The 19,354-nt window shown below is 35.7% G+C and overlaps 1 protein-coding gene across 2 annotated transcripts in view; it reads left to right on the top strand.

The window, feature by feature from the left end:
• The first annotated feature begins 5,718 nt into the window (after positions 1-5,718).
• The window catches only part of LOC137405774 (E3 ubiquitin-protein ligase RNF13-like), a 35,237-nt gene continuing 21,601 nt past the window's right edge, over positions 5,719-19,354 (top strand). For both annotated transcript variants that reach the window (XM_068092166.1, XM_068092165.1), the window contains exons 1-5: positions 5,719-5,819; positions 6,744-6,779; positions 10,039-10,195; positions 14,675-14,770; positions 15,531-15,668. In XM_068092166.1, the coding sequence (XP_067948267.1) occupies positions 10,097-10,195; positions 14,675-14,770; positions 15,531-15,668 (333 nt within the window). In that variant the 5' untranslated portion in view covers positions 5,719-5,819; positions 6,744-6,779; positions 10,039-10,096. The remainder of the gene's footprint in view (positions 5,820-6,743; positions 6,780-10,038; positions 10,196-14,674; positions 14,771-15,530; positions 15,669-19,354) is intronic.

Genomic DNA, 19,354 nt, shown 5'->3' with positions numbered 1-19,354 from the left:
AAATTTATAGGACACATAATAGATGGTAATGGAATTAGGGCAGACCCGGAAAAAACTAGGGCTATTATGGAGTTTCCAGTACCAACCAATAAAAAAGAACTTAAACGTTTTTTGGAATTGTAAACTATCTAGGTAAATTCACACCCTTGCTGGCAGACAGAACTCATCATCTAAGACAGTTGCTTGGAAAAGATAGTGATTGGATGTGGAGTGAACAGCATGATAGTCAGTTTAAGCTGATAAAAAGAATCTTGTCAGATACACCGGTATTGTCTCCATATTCCCAAACTGCGAACACTCTGATAAGTGCTGATTCGTCATCTTACCGGTTAGGAGCAGTCATACTACAGAAAGCACATGATGAATGGAAGCCGGTGGCATATGCATCACGGTCTTTGACATCTGCCGAGAAACATTATGCTCAGATAGAGAAGGAAGCGTTGGCTATAGCATGGGCTTGCGATAAATTCAACTACTACATAGCTGGCTGGCACTTCACATTGGAGACTGATAATAAGCCACTATTAGCTGTGTTGGATACTAAGGAGTTAGCTAAATTGCCTATCAGGGTACAAAGATTTAGTGTTTGGTCGTGGGATTAATGTATTTATTTTTTGTATTTATTTATGGAAAAAAGAGATATATATCCGCACCCTGACATATCGTGCTTGTAGTAACAAAACGATTCATGTTTCTTGTAATTTGTAATTAATACTAGTAATTAATGTTAGTGGTACAGCTCTCTTTGTGATAATGAAGTTTCTCTTCTATTGCTGAACGAACTGCGGCACCTGTACAGGTTTAGAGCAAATCAATGATTCTTTTAAAGCACATAAATTACATATTTTTTATTATATATTTCAATACATCAGAGTCTTGGATTTCGAATGAGCTTATATTCAATGCACAAAGAATAATATAATTATGAAAAACTGGGTGTCAAAAGTACGTCCTGCAAAAAAATACTTGGTTCAGATAGATACTCAAAATGTGGCGTCATAATTCTCATTTAGCCTTAGGTCATCGATCCCTTTCGCTGCCATTGAGGCTGCGTTTTTCTGTGACAATCGGTGCTGTTATACCCGAAGAGCGCTAAAAATAAACTAAGATTCTAAATAATCAACAATGCCTGCGATCGTGCTAACGCCGACCAATACAAACACATGTTCTGGGTTAATTAATTATGCTCCAATAAATGTACTGTCGTTGATAAAGGTAATGAAATCACATCAATTAAATTGTGACCTGCGGTTGGGTGGCCCTTGGACTATATGTCAATCGCACTTTCGCGAGATTGCGCAATGCTTGAAATTAATTAGTCTCAGTTGTCACCCTTACCATCGCATTAAAAATAAAGAGCTAGTGCATAATATCATTGGGAAAATATAGTATGGTTCTTGGAGTCTGAGGTACTTATCATATAAATAATATGTACAAGGAGAACTAATGACACTGATTCCGTTGTCATCTTCATTCGTTCTCTGGAGTTGTCCTACCTTCACCTGCCACTAGCATCATTATCGTCACTTTCGTAGTTGATAAAAAAGTGGTAAGAGCACACAACAGCGAATATGATAATTGTGACGTCACAATTTCTGAGACTATGCCAGTAAACCTTTTTGCGGTAGAGCTCTGGGGAAATCCTATAAACACCAACCAATGTCTATCTCACCATAGCAAACAATAGCTCATTCGAAAGCCAAGACTCTGATGTATTGAAATATACAATAAAAAAATTATGTAATTTATGTGCTTTAATTACTGTTAGTGATTCAATTCTCTCAGTGAGAAGTCTCTTTCTTCTACCACTATCAATGAAGCCAATCGTACTGAAGAAAGACTCACTTGCAACAGGTGATGGAGGACAGGCTAAATACCGATAAGTCATTGGTGTTATTGTGTACGATACATTGTATCGTCAGGATCAAGAGAGAGATAGATAACTTTATGCATCATCTGCTCAAATTACTTTCACAAATCTAAAAAATAAAGGTGGTTTTAAACGATTCTTTTTCACAAGTTAAGGCAGTAACCTCTTGCGTTCTTCAAGGGTTGGTCCTTGGGCCCGCACTCTTACCGTATATTAATGACGTTAGCCATTTCCTGACTTCAACCATTCGCCTATATGCCGATGACACATTGTTGCATCATCCAGTTGCCAGTGCCGCTTCTGTTGAAGTCTTTCAGGGAGATTTGAATATCTTGGAGAAGTGGGCTGAAACATGGGAAATGTTTTTCAATACATTTAAATGTTCTGTTATAGTTTTGAGAACTTCAAAGATTCTTGATTTTCGTAGTGTACATTATAAACTAAACAATGTTGTTTTAAATTATGTTAATGGTATCAAGTATTTAGAAGTTTAGAAGTTTTCATACTGTAACTAGTGATTTAACTGGAGTGAGCACATATATAAAAGATACTCAGAAGTGATGCAGGTTATGGGCATGTTCAAATGTAAGCTTTCGACAGCACCACCTAAAATAAAGCTGTTGGCATATAAAACTCTTTGTCAGTCTAAAGTGGAATTTGCATCAGAGGTGTGGGAGCGCAGCCTGAAATCTCTTATTCAATTACTTGAGAAGATACAAAACAAGGCTGCTCGTTTTGTTGGTAGTCTGAAGGGGAGGGAATTACCCAAAAGAAGGAATTGTTGGGATTTGATTCATTACAGAATCGTAGGAAAATTTAGAGGGTCAAGACCTTTCATAACATAATGCAGTCTGAAAACCCTCTTTCCAAGAACTAAATGATTTTATTGAGCAGTATTTTAACGATAAGCGTCCTGGCACTCGCGCAGAATGTCAGGGCCATCCAAGAGCTATCTCATTTAACCGAAATGCGTATTTAACAGCTTTATACTAAAAACAACCAGAGATATGCTAATATTTTAGCTAATACTTGTACGAGTCTGATGTCTCCACTTCTACCAATGGGTGCCCTAGAAACTCTATCTTAACTTGAACTTCAATTCTTTGTTTCCTTTTTTGTTATCTTTTTCATGATTGGTTGCAATAAATCCCGTCGCTGTAATTGGGAAATACCATACTTTGTGATCACGTTCTGACTAAAGCAAAAAGGTTCCTCAGCTGTTTTGATGTTGATCAGGCTATAGACACGAAATAAATAGTGTGGCAGGTTCGGAATTCATTAGGTAAGAGTAAGGAACTTGCAGCTGATGTTCTTTATTAGTGTAGCAGACTAAAATCTTATTTTCTGCTAAATGGTTAATCCGTAAAAAGTATCTGATGTTTCAGACTTTTAAGCAAAATTCGGCCGATACCAATTCAGATACTTAACACCCATATCAGCACCGATACCGATTTAGATACTTAAAACCCATATCAGCACTGATTCCGATACAAAAATCGGGGCAACTCTAATATAGCCTACTGGATCCAACACGGGAGAGCTGAGACAAATTTGTTGTTCTCTGCTGAAACTAAAAGAGTGCACTGTAGTCACGCTACCTGTGATACTACTTCTGAACCCAATAGACGAGCTCAACTTTTTGCAAGATTAGATCTAACATTTTTTTATCTGATGGTGTTTGCTATGAAGTTTTAAATAACCTTGACTGCACTTAACGACCTATTCTTTTCGGTAAAAAGATAATATAATTTTTTTAAAGCTTGGCATGTTTGGTTTTGGAAGAATCATGTTATACACAACTATTCCATATTCACACATCCATACATGTTAAGCTTGTATTGCCATCTTAATCTATTTTTGACTGTTTAATTTGAGTAATCTCATTTTTAACTGTGTGAACTACCTTGATTAATTTTAGTTCAGATACAGGAGAAGGTGCTAACTATAAAAATACCAATATTGAGCCAGTAAAGGATGAATCTATATTTTTACAAGTCCAACGCTCGTAAATACACAACCGATGAAGTTCTAAAACAATACTAATAGTGACAAAAGATTAAAAATAGCCAATGAAACTTGCAGCCTTACACAAACAATTTTCTACGTTCTTTTGTTCTGTTTTGTACACCTGTGAGTCTCGGCAATCAAAAGAGAGCTGTAACAATTGTTACCCAGTTTAGATAAATATTGCTGAAGTTAACTTCAGCAATATATATCTAATACAACATAAACGAGTAAAATTCAGCTTGACGGTGATTTTTTAATGGGCAAACCACAATCTGCTGACTATGAACTACAAAACAAAACTCATGATAAAACAATGGAAAATTTATTACAAAGCATCTCTACAAATACACAAAACAAAAATTGGCACCGGTAAAAATCCTACAAAAAACCATCTATAATTACCAATGCACAGCACTTTAGGATCGCCAAAAGCCATATTTACAATATAGTAAGTAAAATAGACAGATCTTCTTTCATAAGATAAAAGCAACCAAACACAAAAAATATTATTTTTCGCTAATTGTAGCCTTTAGTAACTACTAGAACAGATACCCTAATATTCTGGTGGACTTGGAAGATATCAATCGAGTTTTAATAACTCGTCAACTATATAAAATAGTTTAAATTGGTTGTCAGATTATCAACTAAGTAGCTTGAAATGAAAAAGTGTATTTCATGTCACCTTCAGTCCAGACAACACTCATCTTTAGATAAGGCTACCCTCAATTTCAAAAACCTATTTAAGATAAAGTTTTAGTCATTGTGCGGAAGTATGCATTTATTAGTCAACTTTTAAACAACTTGGTGAAGGCATTGAATGATGCTTCTGCAGAACAAAAATAGCTATTGAAAAATGCAAAAAAGCTGTATGTAACAAACGCCGATAGACTCAGTTTTATAAGAAACTACATGCAAGAAAGCATGTAGTTGCTTATAAAACTGAGTCAATCAGCGTGTATCACATGCTATTGGTGTTGTCATAGAGTGGTAAAAAGAAGAGTTTGATGTGGAAAAGAAAATAAACATTGAGTTTACAGAACAAATGTGTTTTTTGGTCAACCAACAGATCAAGAAACCGTTAAAAGAGACTACATTTTGAGTTCTTAAGATATAAAATAAGATATAGTGTTTAGCGTACTGACAAACAGTCAAGCACATTGTAATCAAATATATATGGATAGTGGTATCAATAACTATTAGGCCTACATGACTACAAAACCAGGTTTCAATTTCACCCACATATATTTTCTCATTGAAGCAAACTGTCTTGTCGTCACTTTAAAAAATGAGTTATGCTAGGTGGTATTTCTTTTACGCATGGTTCCATCTGGTCAGCGATTGATGAATTTATAGCATGCATTTTTCTAAATGTCTTCTAGTTTCCATCCTTAGCATCTAAAGATTGTGCGCACTATGCATGGGCATTTATATACATAACAATTATCAGTTACTCTCTCAATTTCTTCCACTCCCTTAGTCCCCTTTTCTTTTTTTTTCTCTCTTTTTCCTGCTCGCTTTTTCCTAGTTGTTATTAGAATTTCTTAGTTGTCCTCTCTCGGAAAGAGGTCGCCATGGCTGGTTCTTGTTTGGCGAAGTTGAGTAAAAAACAATCGGTCATAAAAACATAGTTACGAAACTAACACTCATACATTGGATTGGTCAGCTTTGTCTGCGTTATCGTCTGTGTACTAGTTCCCGCTTCGCCCCAAAAACTCTCGCTCAAGTTTATTTTAAGCCCTATTTCAAGCCGTAACGCTTTCGTAAATTCCCTCAGAAACTGCACTTGTATACGCATAATAATTACCGTACATGTATGTGAAAAACATCACGTGAGACTATCCTTCTTCACAAATAGTTCGGCGTTGTCCGTTGAGTAACTAACTAATGATAAGATAGATCGTTGCTATTATCGCCTTTCCAAACGTAACATTTACTTGTAGACGTAAGTAGTTCTTGCTGCCACAGGTTTGGAGGCAATGTATGCATAGGAAAGGAATATAATGTTGTTGCTCGTACTAAAAAGAGTAATTACTCGACGATCGGCAACATCCTCACTATTTGTGATGCTCCCAAATTATGGAGACTGATTTGCATAACAGTATGAATGTAACCGTGGTTTGTGGTTGCTGTAAGGCGATGACCGTCATGCTTTTTATTTCACAGCATTTGAAGACATCATTTCACAAGAAATTTTGTAATTATAAAAGTATAGCAGCGTGTTTTTAAGATCACATTTCTTGCTTTATCTTAATGTTTTGGAATCATAAAAAGTTTGAGTTTTAAGCGTTTCGAGTTAACAGACTTTATAGGGATGACGTTTTGGCTTCTTTAGTTGAAATTTTACTCACTATTTTCAAAATTTAATGTGGAAGTGTCGGTGATCAATCGGTTGGTTGCTTGCCTATTTTATTTTAAAATTACGTGTCGGTAAAAGTCCATCGCCAATTTTCAACAACCCAAAATGAATAATATATACACAGGGTCTAAACAGCATAAAGAAAACTGACTAAAACAGAATATTACATGTATTACGAATTGATTAAATGACGAATATAATTAATTCCGCATGTGTTTGTTGCAAATTAGAGTAATACAGTATTAAGTAATTTTTAGGATCTTGGATAAGGCTTATTAAAAGTCTCATTATTACATACTTCATAAAATTTTGCTATTGATTCTGAGCTATCAGAGCATTGATGTATAGCTCATCAAATGTCTGAGAAATATGTTCATTATACAACGCTTTTCCTCTGTTAAACTAAAGATTTATTGTGTAAAGGCATCAACAATTACTTGCATCTTTGTGAGCATGTTTATAGCCCTAGTAGATTATTTATTAGCTTACCATTGATTGATCATGTTGTAGCTGAGTTTGCATAGAGTCTTCCTGGAAAGTCCAATGGTAAGTGTCCTTACTTTTATATGTATATTATATATATATAATATATATAAAGCTGTAAATGTACATATATACACTTGACATATGTTGATTGTGACAGTCTCTGAGAGGTTTTAGGCAATATTGCCGATTTGTTTAATGAGCCATTTACGTTGAAACAAAATATTGGAAAACATACACTATTAGATTCTTCATTCGTTCACTTTTCATTTTGCAATATTCAACCTGGTTTTTATCGTATTTGCAGAATGGATAAAGCATAATATATATATAATTATATATATATATATAAATATATATAATTATATATAATTATATATATACAGTAAAACAAACTAACTTTGGTTAAAACATTTTACTACAAATACTTTCATGCTTGCTAAGATCAATCTGACGATTGCTCTCAAGGTTGGTTCACACTATATCGCCATATGTCAGCGTTTTCTTTCCGGCATTCATTGTCGATTATATGAACTGTAAACCAATGGCATCGAAGAAGCAATGCGGACACGTCGGGAAAGTTTGCATCTGTCCAACTTTCCCGATATTTCGTCGAGCATCGACGACTGCCTTTCAAATGTGAACCATTTTGCCGATGGTAATTCGTGGTCGCGGATAGCGTGATTTATTTATTTTCATTTATCGTAGTCGTTGCGGGACTTGTAATTGATTCCAGCATGTGAAAACGAAGGGGTTTCTTCACGGAAGTTTAAAAGTTGACTTGCAACAAAATTCAAATTACAGTTATTTGGTATCATAAGATTCACCATGTCTTATGCTGTTGTTTTGTAGGTGCAAAATATATGGGAATTTGATTACAAGCTTTTAAAAGCTAAAAAAACGAACAGTTGATTGCAGCCACACGAGACCGCCGTAGTTTGGATTCGCTTTCCATAACGGCTCAAATGGGATGTAGTTGTTACAGAATGATTTCTGTTTACACTTTCATGCAATCTCATTCGTGGAAATATTTTCACAAATATACTTCACGCATTCAATACAACCATGTCTATTGTTCTTACGCGTCTGTTTTATCGTCATCGTAATGCTGTCACTTTTAGCACTGATATCTTTTAACTTACCGTAAAAAATCGTTAAACTTTTTAACCTTAGCTCAAAGGAGTACATATTGTATGATAATTATGACGAGCCTGTTGGTTACCTGTGATAATCGAAAAGTGCTGCAAAAATTATTTTCGAAGTATTGGGTCACATGATCAGATTACGACTTGACGATTAGTCCAAGCCGAAACAAAACTGTAAAGTAGCGAGCATCTATATTTGATACGGCGTCTTCGGTAAAACCTGAAGTGTTTGTCATAAACTAGCGCTACAATAAGTTTATATTGAGCTTTTTATTGGCCTTTCAAGTCATGTGAGAACATCACGTGACAAGACGATAACCAAACTGTAATGAATATGTCAGATAAATAGATTCCAATATACGGCGGCTTTTCATTTTTGAGCTTTTAAGAGCTTGTAATCACATTTCCATGTATTTGGCACCTACAACACAACAGAGTAAGACATGGTGAATCTTTTGATACCAAATAACTGTTACGTGAATTTTGTTGCAAGTCAACCTTCAAAACGAAAAATGAAAAAGGCATGGAGTATTTCCTGATGCAAATGCTGATGGGTTTGTGATAGTTTGAACATCGTTATCATCGATGATCACCAAAGTATTGTGGCATCCATGCCAGGATGCGGCGATATAGTGTGAACCAGCCTTTAGTAAGCATGAAACTATTAGTAGTAAAGTGTTTTATCTAAAGTTATAGTCTGATGCACTGGTTTTAACTTGCTGTGATTTTATCATTAAGCACTCTGCTTAGATTTTACGCTTTCATTCATATACATATAAGTATATATATATACATATATGTATATATATATATATAGACTAGCTGAATGACCGGCGTTGCCCGGGTAATGAAAGTCTTTGCACAGAAAATTTATTTAACATATAAGAACAGTTACCATTTTAAAGTTCAAACTTCATGTTATGAGAAACGTGTTTTGTGCAGTTTAAATAAATTGAGAGAAAAAACTAAAACAAGTGTATAGGTTTTCAAACTTTGTCAAACAGCTGTAACTTTCCAACTTCATATCAAGAAGAAAATGTTTTGTGCAGATCATATAAATTAAGAAACAAAATCAAACAAACATAGTAATTGTGTTGAAAGGTAAATGTGAAATAATTAGCAAATAATTGTTAAATTAAGTTAGTTTTGCCACGATTACAATAAAAGCTGATTTGGTAATGTTACAATTAATACGAACTGAGAAAACAAAATAAAAATTCTGAATATGTTGAATTAATAATAACAATTCGTGCATAGAAGTGTGTGTGCGTATAAAAACAAGTTACTGTTCTAGCAAAAGCTACGTGATGTATAGATCTATCAAAACTTTGAATACGACGATACTGGAACCTCTCGGCGCTAGTACAAATGTAAAAATGGGATATCGGACTGTCTTTGTCTGACCGAGCGGTGAAAGAATCTAGAGGCTATTCCTACTCGAGATTGTCTGCGTGAAAAGTATGGACCTTCACCGCGATCTAGCAATTGAGCTTTACGAACATCCGGAAATTTATAGAAGTTCACAAAAATTCAAAAAAAGCATCGTAGTTCATAGAGTTGAGAGAATTCATAAAATTAAAATTAATACATCATTTTTGGTGTACAAATGAAAACCTGTGTACACTTTATGCAGTAAGAGAGATGAATTGTAAGAACTGCTGTAGTCTTGTGGTTAGAGAATTGGCTTGTGAAGTGGTGGGCGCAATCTTCGGGAGTTCAAGTCCGGCAGAATGCAACATTTTAATTCCGGAATTTCAATAGCTATAGCTTAACATACTGAAAGACAGACAGCTGACAAACTTTGAAAAATGTATATATATACACTTGACATATGTTGATTGTGACAGTCTCTGAGAGGTTTTAGGCAATATCGCCGATTTGTTTAATGAGCCGTTTACATTGAAACAAAATATTGGAAAACATACACTATTATATTCTTCATTCGTTCACTTTTCATTTTGCAATATTCAATCCGGTCGTTAGTGTATTTGCAGAATGGATAAAGCGGCAAATATTTCAATAGATTTCATTAATATTGCCAACTGCGATTATGCAGTTGAGTTCAATAAAAACTATCATTTCTATTCTAAATAAAGTCATTCCTTTTATTTCAAAGCTCTCCTGGCAAATGATTACCTCACGGTTTTATGTTGCAAGCCTTTGTTTTGTGTATTCAGGTCTCCACTACTAATCTAGAGGTTGAGAAAACCTACCAAGTACATACGTTCTACTAGGATGGATGGCTCTTGCCTGTTACTCCCTATACTGCTGCTGCTCAGCCATGTACAGTCAAGCATAGCACAATACGATTCTCCGTATGGTATTATTGAGACGGTGAGTTATGTAAGATGTACTAGTTACCTAATTATCACCATCTGTTAGGATTTGTGCAGTAATGGTACATCTGTGGGGTTTGTGCAGTAATGGTACATCTATTAGAGTTTGTGCAGTAATGTTACATCTATTAGGGTTTGTGCAGTAATGGTACATCTGTAGGGTTTGTGCAGTAGTGGTACATCTGCAGGGTTTGTGCAGTGATGGTACATCTATTAGGGTTTGTGCAGTAGTGGTACATCTATTAGGATTTATGCAGTAATGGTACATCTGTAGGGTTTGTACAGTAATGGTACATATGTAGGGTTTATGCAGTAATGGTACATCTGTAGGGTTTGTACAGTAATGGTACATATGTAGGGTTTGTACAGTAATGGTAAATATGTAGGGTTTGTGCGGTAATGGTACATGTGTAGGGTTTGTGCAGGGATCGCAAATGTGTAGGGTTTGTGCAGGAATAGTACAGTTCAAATGTGAAAGAATTGTATTAATAATGAAAGTATTTTTCTGTAAATTGTGTTTCTAATCATTTTATCTAAAACTACTGTATAACCTTTATTTGAATGCCGCCGTTATTGGAGAGCCATCTCTATTTGAGTGCCACAATGGGAGAAGGGTTGAAAAATAGAGCGCCACCCTTTATTTGAATGACACTTCTATTTGATTGCCACCATTTGAAATTTCTAATTTATACAAATCCATAATAGCAAGTGATCAGTAGAAAATTGTCCACAAAAGTGTGCTAATATGTTGTATAAATACATGTGAATGTACTCACATGAAATTCTTGCAAAGAAAGACAAGGTCTTCTCCACTCGCCTTTATACTCATTTTTCTATTTCGTCACTACTTCATCGCAGAATTTTCATTTGACTTCTCGTAATTACCAGTAACTGCTGTGACATCAGACATTAGTGTAGCCTGGGGGCCACTAACCTGATTTTACAATGTGCCCTTTCTGTTAGTTTCTTCTCTTTCGATGACTCGATTGCATTAATAGCAATTAATTCGTTCGTTGTTTCTGTTCATTTCGAAGTCCGTTTTCCAACCCAAGTCTTTAGTTTTATTGTTAAAAACTTTGATTGCAACGCCGTGAAAATAATTAGTAACTGTATCAGGCTAATAGAAATTCCTTGTTTTTAATGCGGTCTTGGTACATTGACTATATGAAAAACTTTCTAGCAATTACAATGCTTTGGCCGGCTGTAAAGCCTGGTTCCCATATCGACTGCAAGACTCCGGTGGTAACATGCGCAACAAAATGCTTGCGACGCTAGGCTCGGTGGGATATGTTCACATAAAAGCCACATCGTTAATAATATCGTAAACATAATTGCGTTCCTATAATGATGACCTTTACCTGTACAGTGCATTTCGGGAAGGTTTTACCTGCGGCCGTTTGCGAAATTTGAACAGTGGTAAACTATTGCGATGCCGCCGGCAACTACTGGCCGAGGACCGCCGCATACGTTCCCATTTCATCGCTAATAGCCTGCAGTGTGTCGCCGGTGCTTTGCGACGTATACGGGAACCCGGCTTTAATAGGCATCCAGCTAAAAGTTTATCAATATTTTCACTAAAGATTTTTCAGATAACAACGCATAGTTTTGCTCTGCTAAAAATGGTTTTGATGCTAATATCGACTGGTTCAACTGTGCAGGAGGAGAGTTCAGGTCAGCAAACACTTTGGAAGGTATTAAACAGCTAGAAGATGATGAAATGATTCTATACAAAAGCGACAATCAGAACGCAACCTGCCGAGCAAACGATGCTAATATTTTTGTTTCATGAGTGATAGTTTTTGTTTCTGCATGTATTATAGGTATGGTTTGTTTATGTCACTTATTCTTGAATATATATATATTTGTAGCATTTGATTGAATTTATTATAAAATTTATTAATTTTCAGATCTATAACATAGTATTTGATGACATAAATCTGAACTCAGCTTACAATGAATCGGCTCTCGCAACTCCTTTTCTATCGCACATAAAAAGCCAGTTTTGACTTTTAAGTAGCAAACATATTAATGAGTGCAGTGAACTTCATGCGACCTTGTTAAATATAGTTATAAAATTAAAATATGCCTTCCAATTTAAAATAAAGTTAAAAAAAACTTTAATGCTCCAACAAATTGCAACACAGGCTTTAAGATCATCGAGGGTTAATTGCAAGCAATAGATGTCAACTGGTAGAGGCATGTATCAGCTTCCTCGTGCATATTTATTTAAAAAGTTGGAGTACGACAAGCTGAAGGTAAGTTAGCAAATTTCTTGCATCCAAAAGAGTTAATGTAGCACCGCCCGAAGGAAACTGCAAAATATAGGCGACATTCAGCTCCCCTGTGAAAGTGTTAAATTTATCTTTGCACCATTCTGACACAATGTGTTTGAAAAATACTACGCCACCCTTTATTTTAACATCACCTCTATTAAAGCGTCACTCTTAAGGAAAGGGCTGAAAAATAGAGCGCCATGGCACTCAAATTAAGGTTTTACGATATTCATGGTGTTTTTGCAAAGTTGTTTTTGCATATTCCAAGGTTGCTTGATAGTTGTACAAAGAAAAGAATAAAAACTTATTAATGTGTTGTCCTTCCTTTTTGTGTGTATATATTTTTTGAACGATGACAAAGTCTCTGGAATTTAGATTAATAAACAATTACAAAAAAACTAGAACATTTCGGTTAATATAGTTTGTTTTTATGGCATATATAATATATATGATATATTTATATATATCAAAGAATAACTAAATATATTTTAAACACAGTTTGTCATGTTTGTGTGACATTTCTCTTTCACAAGAAACATAAAATACAAATTTTATGTTAGAAACCTCCAATGAGCCGCTAGCTGCTTTTAGCTACCATGAATGAGTTTGGCTCCGAATCATTTTAAGCATTCATAATGAATTTTTGTTGTAGGTTTATATGATATTCCCGGTAATTGGCTCTTCTTCCCTGTTTAGGAGGCAACCTATTTCTTGCTAAATTGAAAGTTTAATTCAATTGATGGCATCTTCAATTTGTTTAATTTCAGAGGAGCTATTGTTCAGTAGCTTACCCTATGATAATGTTACTGTATTTAATCATGTGAGGTGAAATTCACTCGCTGAGTTTAGTGCAGCCAGCACTCCGGTAGTCAAATCATGATTTATGGTCACATCACCAATTATTCTACATGCTATGTAAACATTGAGCAGGTATTTGAGCAGATATTTTCAACAAATACTGTATAAAATTTCTTGAAATGTTCATCAGTAAGCTTCTGTGCAACTAAACTATATGATTGATTTCTCAAAATGCAATATGTGCTTACTTGAAGTTTTGGTCGTGGTTTTTAATGACTTTAACAAATTACAATGTATTCTTTTGAAAAATTTTCTTTAATACCGTATACCGATTTCACCATATGACGCGAATGACGGAACAGATTCTTTTTGTATGTCAAGTTTGACTGTAGAAGTAGGTTATGCAGATTCTTTGTTGATTGAAGTCGGTGATCTTATTTTTATGCAAATTTATCTAAGGTTGTTTTGTGCTGAGAATGTTTTTTTATCATTAATTTCTAAAAATAGGGAATTATATAGTAAAACAGAAAACTCATGTTTAATCAAAGTCCTGACTGATGGTTGAAACCTGTTTACTATTGTTTACTATTGTATAACTATTGTTTACTATTTACTATTCACTCATTCTTTTGAATTATAAAACGTAAATATTCATAAAAGGTAGCCTTATCCTTTATCCTGTTAAATTTAGTTCAAGCGATCTTACTGAAGGTACTGTCTATTACACAAGTTTGATCCACGGAAGGTTGCTATATTAGACCATCGATGCAAATTTAGCCATAGGCCGACATAATGCCAGTAAAGATTAACAGAAATTCTTTTATCTCAAGTAGATAGACAGAACTTGAAAAATCGATCCAGCTCCCACAGTATTGCTCATGGAAGAAAATTGGACCGAAAGGAAATATTTGATTTTGTCAAAAATTGGCCAAACTGTCGCAAAGCAATAAACATGACCACAATCCTTAATTGCACTGCTGCATCATCTTTTGCTTCCAATGTTCTGAACACTGTTTGCATGACTGCTACAGCAATTACTTTGACGTTCAAATCAATGCATCAAATGAGTTGCTTTGGTATAAATTAAAAAAAGATCTGATTAAGGTCAGTGGCTTAATAACAAACATCACTGATTTACCTTTAACCATGATCATTCCTATGGATTATCGATGAAACATTGGTCTTGGACAGTGGATGATGGAGAAATGTTTGTTCTCTAAAAGGAGCTTTTCACGATACATGACCTACATGTAGCAATTGGTGGTCACTCGCTGCCCGGTTCGAAGGCAGATAGTAGCATCATGTACTTGTTATGATAGCGATGTGGACTTGCCTTTAGTCGATTCGAATTGAGTATTTATACTGATACAAATTGTTGTATAAACCAACTCTACTTATGTTTGCAGACGAGTCTGAATGCCAGCGGCCTGATTGGTCACTATAATTATGTGGAAGCAGATTTTGGTCCCGAACTGCCATCGGATTCTGACCAATTCTTCAAGGTACAGTTTTTGATTTTTATCGACACATAGTCTTCAATATGCCTGATTTCATGTGGAATAGCTGTGGTGCCATGATCTTATGCAGTGCTAAATATGATGCTGTTCAGCTGTGTCATTGCGTGAATTGTCCTATTCTGGGGAGGCATGATACGAATAATAAAACTTTGATACATAACATACACTCTGTTGTATGTCAAAGTGTAATGACATAGTAGTCTATTTCCGCCTTCAATTCCAGTTGTATAGCACACATTTCTGTATCACATGACTATCATAAGTAAGGCGCCATTTCATTCTCTAGCATTCTAGTTTATGAACCTTACCATGATAGAGGGATGGCTACACAGATCACTATCTTTTTCTAATAACAAATGTTATGACAACAGATGTTTGAGTGTTTGTTTGACAGTTTTTGCTTTGCTTGCATCTCATTGGCTGATTATTTTATTTCTGAGTACATTTTTTCTTGGTAACTTCCATAAATATTTAGATGATTCTAACTGAGAGAAAACACAATCGATGAGCATATGTAATTTTGTTGCCAAATGTATAGCCAGCACAGGCCTAATTTAACAACAAGAATAGTAAGAAAGGTCACTAAGAAAATGTTGGAATGCGGGCTTGACCTGTGATGGCTTCCGATGTCTATCGATGTTCAACAAGGCTGCCCAGTAGCTTTTTCTGCAACCACTTTATATCTACCGCACTGTTCTATTTGCTACGAAAACTTGGGTGATCTTTTCACTTGTATCCTTGGCAGGGTGTGCTACATGAACCCTTCTCACATAATGAGTGTGACAACTTCTCTAAACCGCCCACCTATACGAGTGTGACTAGCTGGGTCGCCCTCATCGAGCGAACTAAGCCTGGTTCCAAATCCTGCGAATTTATAAGTAAGGTAAGAATATTAGATGGTTGTCTGAATGAACTAAATCAGCAAAAGAGAAAGGTGGTAGCAATCCCCAAATGTTAATCTATCATGCGGCTAGAACGAGATTAGGTTGAGAGATAGTGCAGCAAATCTCTTAGAGACAAGCAACCAGTTCTTATTCTAGTTCCACCACAGAGACAGCCAGACTGCCAATGACTAAAAGAGGTCTGGGTTTAGTAAAGATGTTTCTACTTGCCGAGTTAACAAACATGAGTTACCAAACAACCTGGATTATCATAGTTTGGACTGTTCTAGGAATGGAACGAGCTAGTGATTGCTAAATATTTCAACATATGATCCTGCGTGTAGAGGTCTAACTGTACTAATAGGTCAGAGTGGCGGTGAACACTGGAACACTGGTTCATGTTGAAGAGTTTAACGTTTACCGGTATTTTATTGTATGTTTATGTTCCTTTGGAGTTAGACAGCATCGAGTCATTTGCAAGTTTGTCAGGTTATCCTATCGCCTGCGTCGACCTTGACCCGCTGCATACACAAACTAACATTCGATTATGGTTTATATAAGCAGCTAGCCAGATAAATGCACGTGACATCGTTATAATCCGCTTTGTGTCTGATAAAGGCTGATGAATTACTTTTTTTCGTGAGTACTAACTATAATTAGTCTGATGCTAGTAGGCATATTTTCGTCAAACTGAAATGAAATGTGAAATGTGTCGCATCCTTTTATAACAAAATCACAAAACTTCATAACATTGTCAGGCTTGCATAAGCTTCATTAGAGCGATAACCTGGTTATAGCGATGAAATGTATTGCTGACATCTAGACACTTACTGTGCCTACACTCACCAAGGTTGCTGAAGCATCACAAATAGGTGGACCAATGGACTCAGCCATGTAAAGGCCATGCTCTCCTTCTTGGATTTTCCAATATTGTAATTAATGTACGGTCAGCATACTTATTATATAATATAGCTCATCAATAATTTATATTAACATTAAAGTTTGTTAAGGTATTTGCATTGTTTAATTTTTGGTCAAAGAAAAACTTCTACACATACGATGAAAATCAGCAAACACAAAATTAGATCATGACATGAACCAAAACTACTAGAATCAAAACTACTAAAAATTATACCTACAGCAAATTTACCTGGAAAATTATCTACAAGCTTTATAGGCAATTTCAAGTTACACTACGGCCTGTCACATAATTACAAACATAGACCTATTAACTATACTATATAACTGTTATTATATATTGAAGTATATTTAATAGATTTATGCTTCACAAATTAGAATGTCATTGTCCTACATTAATAGTTCTATGTGTAATGCCCTGCTGTTGTCACTTGCTGATGCCATCCGGTGTTGTCACCTGCTGTTGGAACAGTTTGAAAATGAATCTCACTTTATGCTAGCTTTCCCCAATAGTAAAGCTATAAAATAAAATTGAGATTATGCTTTATCTCTGCACTAGCAAATGCCTCATTTGTCAGTTATGTAACTACCTCTAAGTTATAATAACACTCTAGGTAAGTTAACTGGCTTAAAATAAAACGAAAATTGCAACTGAATTATGTACCAGCAAGAAATAGAAGAGTAAGAAGGCAGGTGAGAATGAAAATATAGTAAATGTAATAGCTATTGGCATCGGATCAACTTGAAAACTGTTTGTTTTAGTTAAACCTCTATGCAGATAAAATTTTACACTGCAGTAGATTTGTTAAATTCCAGCATCATTTATTGTAACTGTGCCATGTTTGATTTCAATGGCTGTTATTCTTGGCTTTCCCTTTTCCCACCTTCTTACTCCTTTATTCCTCGATGTTACATAACTCACAGTTACATAACTCACTGTTTCAAATGAAGCGAGTTCTATGAAAGTTCTGTCAAGCTTGTATAAAGTTTGATTATAGTTTATTCTAGAATTTGATCTGAAGTAAGCTTGTTATGTAAGCCTCATGATTTCATAGCTCAATTTCTATTCATTGAGTTTGTTACGAAAGGGTGTCAAGCAGGCAGTAAGATATATCACCATAATATAGTTTGTGGTTTTTCTGGAATTTTCCTCATCTATATATATTTCTCAAAGTATGTGGATCTGTGTGTCATTCCGGCTATAGCTATTAAAATCTTGGAATAAGAAGCCGTACCGAAGAAAATTTGATTTCGGACGCTACGTTTGCCAGTCCGACGCCCTACCCCAGGGGTGCCCAACCAGTCGATCGCGATCTACCAGTCGATCTTCAAGTGCTTGGCAGTCGATCGCGGGATGATTTTAGGATAACATATAATTACAACATAAAATAATAATTATTCACTAACTAGCAGCAACTACTATTGCTGCACAGCACTTTACTAAACTACTGCACTAAAAAAGTAGTTTTAATAATAACATTATTTACCTATTATCGTTGTTTATGTATAGTCGTGTTTGATTGTGTATTTCAAGACCAACAAAAATACACGTGAACGCCATTCATAAGTTCCCAGCACAGGACCGCAGAAAAAGCCGATAGGTCCGCACTCGATACAAAACCGTGTATAGTTCTTCATGCACCCAAAATAACTTTTGTTAAAATGTTATGCAGCTTTCTGCTAGCAGTCGATCTCGTTTTTTCTTTTTGAATAAAAACATAAACCCATAAATGAGTGTTAAGACAAATCTGAAACGACAAAAAACCTATCACTTCCACAAGGAATGGGAAGAGGATTATTTCTTTGTCATTTCCAACTCTAAATGCATGTGCCTCATCTGCCAAGCCATCATCTCGCTTCCTAAGAAGGGTAACCTCGAAAGGCATTTCACAACCATGCATAAAAGGTACGAGAATGATTTTCCTGCCCAAAGTGAATTAAGGAAAATAAAATTAAAGGAATTGAAATCGCAACTAGCTGCACAGCAGTCTATTTTTACCAGGCCAAATACGAGAGGCAAAGCAGCTAAGATAGCATCATATCGAGTTTGCCAAGTTCTTGCCAAGCATAAGAAACCATTTCAAGATGGAGCAATGGTCAAGGAAGCATTTATGGAAGCTGCTGATTCATTGTTTGTGGATTTTAAAAACAAAGATGACATCATGTCCGCAATCAAAGACGTTCAGTTATCGAGAAGTACGATGACAAGGCGATGTGAGGAAATAGAGAAGAACGTCACAGCCCAGTTGCAGAGAGATATTGCCATGTGTGAGTGTTTTTCACTTCAGTTTGATGAGTCAACAGACTCTGTGGATGTGGCACAGTTGTGCCTTTTCATAAGAATGATGTTCGATAACATGACTGCAAAAGAGGAGCTGCTTTGCATCTTGCCTCTTAAAGGACATACACGAGGTGAAGACATATTTCAAGCATTCATGGAGTTCGTTAACAAAATCCAACTGCCGCTAGGTAAGCTTGTTTCCATTACAACCGATGGGGCACCCGCTATGGTGGGCTGTAGTAATGGGTTTATAGCTCATTGCAAACAGAATGACACTTTTCCAGACTTTATTCATTATCATTGCATCATCCACCAGCAGGCTTTGTGGGAAAGTATTAAACATGCAGGAGGTGATGGATATTGTCATGAAGATTGTTTGTTCAGTTCGAGCAAGGAGCCTACAGAGGAGACTTTTCCGCGCTCATATGGAAGAGGCTGACGCAGAACACACAGATCTGCTGCTTCATACAGATGTGAGGTGGTTGAGCA

This window comes from Watersipora subatra, chromosome 10 (genome assembly GCF_963576615.1).
Source record: "Watersipora subatra chromosome 10, tzWatSuba1.1, whole genome shotgun sequence".
NCBI classification, from domain to species: Eukaryota; Metazoa; Bryozoa; class Gymnolaemata; order Cheilostomatida; family Watersiporidae; genus Watersipora; species Watersipora subatra.
This window is presented reverse-complemented; position numbering and strand designations above follow the sequence as displayed.